General features: G+C 35.7%; 1 protein-coding gene across 7 annotated transcripts in view; it reads right to left on the bottom strand.

The window, feature by feature from the left end:
- Nucleotides 1-226: 226 nt before the first annotated feature.
- Nucleotides 227-6,000, bottom strand: part of C5H18orf54 (chromosome 5 C18orf54 homolog) — a 31,836-nt gene continuing 26,062 nt past the window's right edge. For all 7 annotated transcript variants that reach the window (XM_027817739.3, XM_043546546.1, XM_027817738.3 and 4 more), the window contains 2 exons: nucleotides 3,854-3,927; nucleotides 227-1,667 (listed from right to left, as the gene is read on the bottom strand). In XM_027817739.3, coding sequence (XP_027673540.2) covers nucleotides 1,556-1,667; nucleotides 3,854-3,927 — 186 coding nt within the window. In that variant the 3' untranslated portion in view covers nucleotides 227-1,555. The remainder of the gene's footprint in view (nucleotides 1,668-3,853; nucleotides 3,928-6,000) is intronic.

Below are 6,000 nucleotides of genomic sequence, written 5' to 3'. Positions count from 1 at the left end.
AGACATTTATATGTATTGTGTGCCAATTAAAATGTGTAAAAACTATGCTTTATCTCATATGCTAAGTGGCCTATTCTTTACTTCCACTCACAGATACTGCACTTTACCTAATAATCAGACATCTTTCTTTACCCATTTGGTTTAGAATTTACATACTAACTGAGAAAACCTGGACAAAAAGTATGCACATTGATATTAATGAAGTGTATATATAGTGAATCATAACTGCTGACAATATTTTTTAATCAAAATACTGCAAATGACAAATACCAAACAATGTTTTCATGTGAGCTGTAGAAGTAAAACAGTATTTGTTAACACTTAGCCACAAGCATGTACATAGTGGTGAAGAGACATAATGAGCCCCTATCTAATTCATTAAATATATATATATTTACCAACGTATATCTTTAGAGACCAAATCAGCTATTTTCTAGGAAGTATGCAACAGGCATAATTAAAATACAGAATTCCTGCATCCTGGCACTTGAAAAATGTCTTGTTTTATTTTTAATTTTAAACATAATTGCACCAGGCTTCAAGTGACTAACTTTTCCTTGAACGATCTATTTAACACTGCTCTAGCCTGTAGAATTGATGCAGCATTTTGGAACTTTTAAATGCATTCTTTTGGTTCTTTTCAAACTTCTTTACTGACAACTTGGTTTGAGGGGATTTTATACAACTGTATTAGTACAAAAAGGTGAACTGACCTTTAGCTATTAATCTCTCAACTGACAAAGTGCATGGAGGAAAATGCACAGCTATGCGAATGCATGCTTAAATAGGTCTACTTTTCAAAGTTAGGTGATATTATTTTATGGCACTTCTGTCCAAAGAAATAGAGCACAGCTAGACTCATTTGGCCTCTTGAGGAGCTTTGGTGTTTCATCCCATATATCTGTCGTGATATTGTCTTACTGTAACTAGAAATAGTGGTTGAAAGGGGATTACATAACTTGTATTTGAGAAATGCCAGAGAAGGGTTTCTAGATTTAGCAAATTCAATAGTCTCTAGGCTTTGCTCCCCTGACTATAATCATGTCAAAATAAAGTTCTATCAGAAAGCAATGATCCTAGAGCTTTTATGTAATATTGTTGCAAAGCCTTTCTATTTGCCTAAGTTTATACCTCACTCTTCAGTTTCCTTATTTCTATCAATTTTGTAGCAGAGTGTGGGGGATGTAATGGGTCACTGAATGTGGTGTAGCATTTTGAGTGTCTGAATTATTTTTAGACCACAGAGCCTTTTCCTTGATTGCTCAAGTTATTTTAATAAAATAAATATTCTTTATAGTATGGATCTTGCCAAATAATATTAGATTTTACTAGATTTTATATTTATTACTCATACATTTTGAAATTTTCACCTCAATGCTAAAAAAGTATAGAAATCCTGCATGGTACTTTTAAAATAATACATACTTCTCTCAAATTTTAAAAAAATAAAAATATATTTGACCTATGAAACTGCTCTCAAAGGAAAGTTAATGGTTATTATACAGGTACTAATATTTTAATTATATAGACTGCTCAGTTTCCAACAAAATATTTCTTATTTGTAGATTGTTTTTTCCTTTCCATCTTCTTGATGATCATCTTTCTGATCTTGTTTGCCACTGGTATCTTCAACTAGGCCTTTGAGCCGGGACAAATGGTGTAAAGCCCTACATTTAAAAAAACAAAACCCTTATCAACAAGCGTATCTTACGATTGACGTTACATATATTTAACAGAAATGGCAGTATTTCCTTAACACCACTTAATCAGCTTTGAGGCATCTCTTCAAATTAATACATAGACATGTAAAACTGTGAAAACAAATTAAACGTTTTGTTAAATGTTGATTTAAAGGGACAATTCAACTGTACACAATTACTTTCGTGACACTGCATTTCTTTATTCTTGCTACAGATGTATAGTTTCCCTATTTAGAACGGTTAAAAGCAAGTAAGGATGACATTTTAGTCTGTGTTATATAAAAAAACCTCAGCTTCTTCTAGGGTCAATGATTTTGCCTAACACCACACTTAATACTTTAAATTTTATAAATCTGAATTGCCAACTTCTGGCTTGATCTTATTTCCATTTTAGTCAATGAGTTTTAATGGAGAGGACTGGTCCTTTCTTTTTATTACTTATTTAAGAGAATGAGATAGGTTTATAAAAAAAAGAACTGCAGGGTGATGTGCGTGGTGGTGGTGGGGGTCTCCACCAAGTATGGCATGCAACTCTTTGTAAAAGTGACAGATCTGTGGCTTGGCACCCTACTGATTGTTGGCCTCTCTGGCCTTGTGACCCATCTGCTGCTGTTTCTTTGCTTTCTCATAGCATTGCTGCTGATCCCTGTTGTACCCTTTCTCCTGCATTTTCTGTGCAATCTGCTAGTAGATGTCCACATTATAGTCCTGCACAGCCTCTTCTCCCCACAGGCCCAGGAGATTCGGTCTACTCCAAGTTGGAGCATGTAGCCAGCTGGTCAGTCGCACACAGCAATGGCGAGCTGCCAGGTGTGCCAAGCTGGACAATTAGGAAAAGGCATTTCAAAAATTTGCAGGGCTTCAAAGGCAGGGGAGCAGGGTGCCTTCCAGTCACGGTGACCCCTGGGGGGTGGAGTTCACAATTGTGACTGGAGTGGTCAGTGTCAGGCATTGTGGGACAGCTGCTGGAGGACTGTTAGGGTCAACATTGGTAATGCAGTGTCTATATTCAGGCTGTGTCAATCTCAGTACATTGACCATAGCTCAGTTACCACTTGGGGAGGTGGCGTTACTATGCCAGCGTAATGGAGGGTTTACATCAGTGGGAGACAAATTTAAGCGTGCACAAATGCAGAACTAGGTGCATGCAAGGAGGCTTACATTGCTCTAACTTTGTAGTATAGACCAGGCTTTGGTCTAAAAGTCAAATTAGGATGCTAAAGTAGTGCACCACACTATGTTAGGAAATTGTTTCTGTACCTAAGAGTTATATTATTTTCACTTTTTACATTTTACTTTTATTTAACATTATAATACAAAAGTGTAGTATGTTGTGAAGATGGACAGTTTGTTGAAACAGAATTATACTCTAGCAGTTATTAATTTAAAATGATTCTATTATGAAGTCTGTTTTTTCCAATCTGCCTTTTGGTGTTCAAGAGGTTTCCTACCAATTTATGAGCATTTATTTAAATGGGACTCATGTTTATTTCATGTATGGAAAATGTTTTCTCAAGTATGCTATTCATTATGATGCTTCCCTGAAGTTATAAAGAACTAAAGGACAACAGCAATGAAGATTTCCCACACAGTAAATTGTTTTCTGGAAGGATCAACTCTATGGTTACTCTTGATGCAACAGTATGCTTTTACTTACATCCTCCCACCCCCATCGAATTACATTGACTACTTTTGCAACCGCACTGCATTACAAGTACATATCTAATTTTTCTGCCTGCTATTCCCTACAAGTTTCTTTCTTCCACCCATCTAAAGTTATAATGTAACATGGTTATTCTGCTTTTTAAAAAACTGTTTTCTAGGTGGAATTACTTTTTAAAAATTCCTTGTCCCATATTTCTAACTTCTCCAAGTTCTTTTATTACTTCAGTTTTCACCTGCAAATTTTAAGATTTCCAAAAGATATAATGTAAATATTAAGATAAAACCCTACATCAGCTCACTAGATACTCCTTCGATCCATAAATTGCTATGTATTTTGATTATTCACAACTAACTTTTGTTTACACTTCAGCTAGTTTCCAATCCAAGTGATAATTCTCATATCCAACCTAATTTAAATTATTTTTCCAAGCAAGACTGAGACAGGAGGAATGTTTAATTGTGCGGAGACAGAGAATTAGTACACTTACCTTCGAAGGGACTTGGTAATAGGGATCACATCATTATCACACAGCTTTAATTCAGAAACTGCTTCTTCTGAAAGCTTAAAAAAGAAATCTGTCAAATATAAACAAATGACTAACAGGATAGATGAGAACAGTTTACATTTATATAGCATCTTTCACCCCACAGGATCTCTGACAACTTTACAAAGTATACACATACTATAAGGATCAGCTTGTTCGCCACTGAATCGAGCTTTGTGGGTGAAGTAGAAGAATTTAACACATTGCAACATAACAGAGTCTTCAATACCTGTTCCTAATTTGCATCAAATCCACTTGAAACTGCAGAAAAATTAAGGTAGCAAAATGCAATTGCCTAATTCAAACCAGGGTAAGTTTAGTATGGCTAAAATTCCTTGCCCTGGTGAAAATTGCCATGTCTGTTAAGGAGTGGTCAAGATATTTTTGTTAGAACACATTATGCATGAAAGACAGCATCTCTAGCAGCATAGTACATTCTCACAATGATGGTCTCATTGGAGAAGTGTTTTAATTCATCTTCTGAATTAAACATTACTTGTAGCACATGTTCTTTGAGGTCTTCCATCCAATTACTGACCTGCTCCAACACAGCTTTGGGAGATAGGACAGGATACAGCATAATGTGACAGGCACATGATAAATAACAAGTAGATAAAGAACGTCTAAAGAGATTTTATTAAAAACATTTTGTTTCTGTAATATAGGACAATTAAATGCATTTTTCTTCATCTAAATATATGCTTAGAGGCTTTCCACCTTTCTGAAGCGATTATAAAAAAGCAAATCCAAATACTAGGCAATGTATCCCTTTACTCTGAAATGCCATGTTTCTCATGTAAATCCTTCTTTTCTTCCTGTGCCTAAGAAGATACTGTATAGGGTAAAATTTTACTGCTGTATACCAAAGTGGCAAAAGACACCTCATGTTGGCTTACGTGCTCAGTCTACACATCAGTGTGTTTGAGTTAAACAGATCAAATTACTATCCTTGCACTAAACATGATGGAGAGCCTCTTCAGAGGCACTACAGTAGCTAGCATGAAGTTTCAAAGACAACTGGTGAGAGGAAGTATTCTGGTTTCATATAACTGAGGAATAGAGAACTCTCAAACTACTAAAGGTCTGACAAAGAGTCTGAAGCAGGGAAGGATACACAGATGGTTCGCAACCAGTTGTGTGTAAACTGAAACACTGAAGAACACTTATAAAATATTAATATACAAAGATATTAAACATTCTAGATCTATAGCAGACATTTGAATTCTAGAACCAATTAAATGTCTGAATAGATCAATAGATGAGTAAAAGTTTATAAAAAAGAAACAAATTTAGAGCTAGATAAAGGATAGAATAAAATATCTCCTGATACCTTGCCCTGTTCTCTTAAATACAGTATACCATCTATCCAATCTAATATGAAAGAAACCAAAAGATGAGAGTGGGACAAGAAGTTGGACATAACCTTGCAGTGTGATGTGGCAGAAAGAGTCAGTAAGAAAATTAGGGACTGCATGTAAAGAATCACATCAAAAACATGACAGTTTTTGTCCATATGGTTTGGGGGGTGACCACATTTGAAATATTAATTTCTGAACATCTCTTTATAAAGATATTTTGATAAACCAAAGTTCACTAAAGAGGTTAAAAAAAAAGTGGGGGGGGCAGAGAAACTGACTCAGCCCCAATTCAGGAACATGCTTAAGATCATGCTTATGTACATCCTAATTCAATAAGGCACTTAGGCATGTGCTTAGTGTTAAATACATGCTTAAGGTCCCTTTGATTTCAATAGGTTTAAATGTGTTTAAGTGCTTTCCTGAACTGCGGCCTTTATGGGAAAAGATTAAAAGCAGACCACTACACATTTTTGAATTGAAGCGTGGACCCCTTTGGAAATCTTAAGTTTCCCCAGGGGTCTGCAGAACACAGGTCGAAAACCACTGAAATAGTATGTACAACATGCCTAACTTATAACAAAGGAAGGGCATGTTTACACTCTTCAGATATTTGTACCCTGTTAACACCAAGGGGGAGGGGGGGAAGGAGAGAGAGAGAGAGAAAACGATTTAGGATGGTCCAAGGAACTATGAGAAGTGGTTAGAAATTAAGGGGGAATTGTAGGCTGAATA

This window comes from Chelonia mydas, chromosome 5 (genome assembly GCF_015237465.2).
Source record: "Chelonia mydas isolate rCheMyd1 chromosome 5, rCheMyd1.pri.v2, whole genome shotgun sequence".
NCBI lineage: Eukaryota > Metazoa > Chordata > Testudines > Cheloniidae > Chelonia > Chelonia mydas.
Note: the sequence above shows the minus strand (reverse complement) of the source record. Positions and strands in the feature narration are given on the sequence as shown.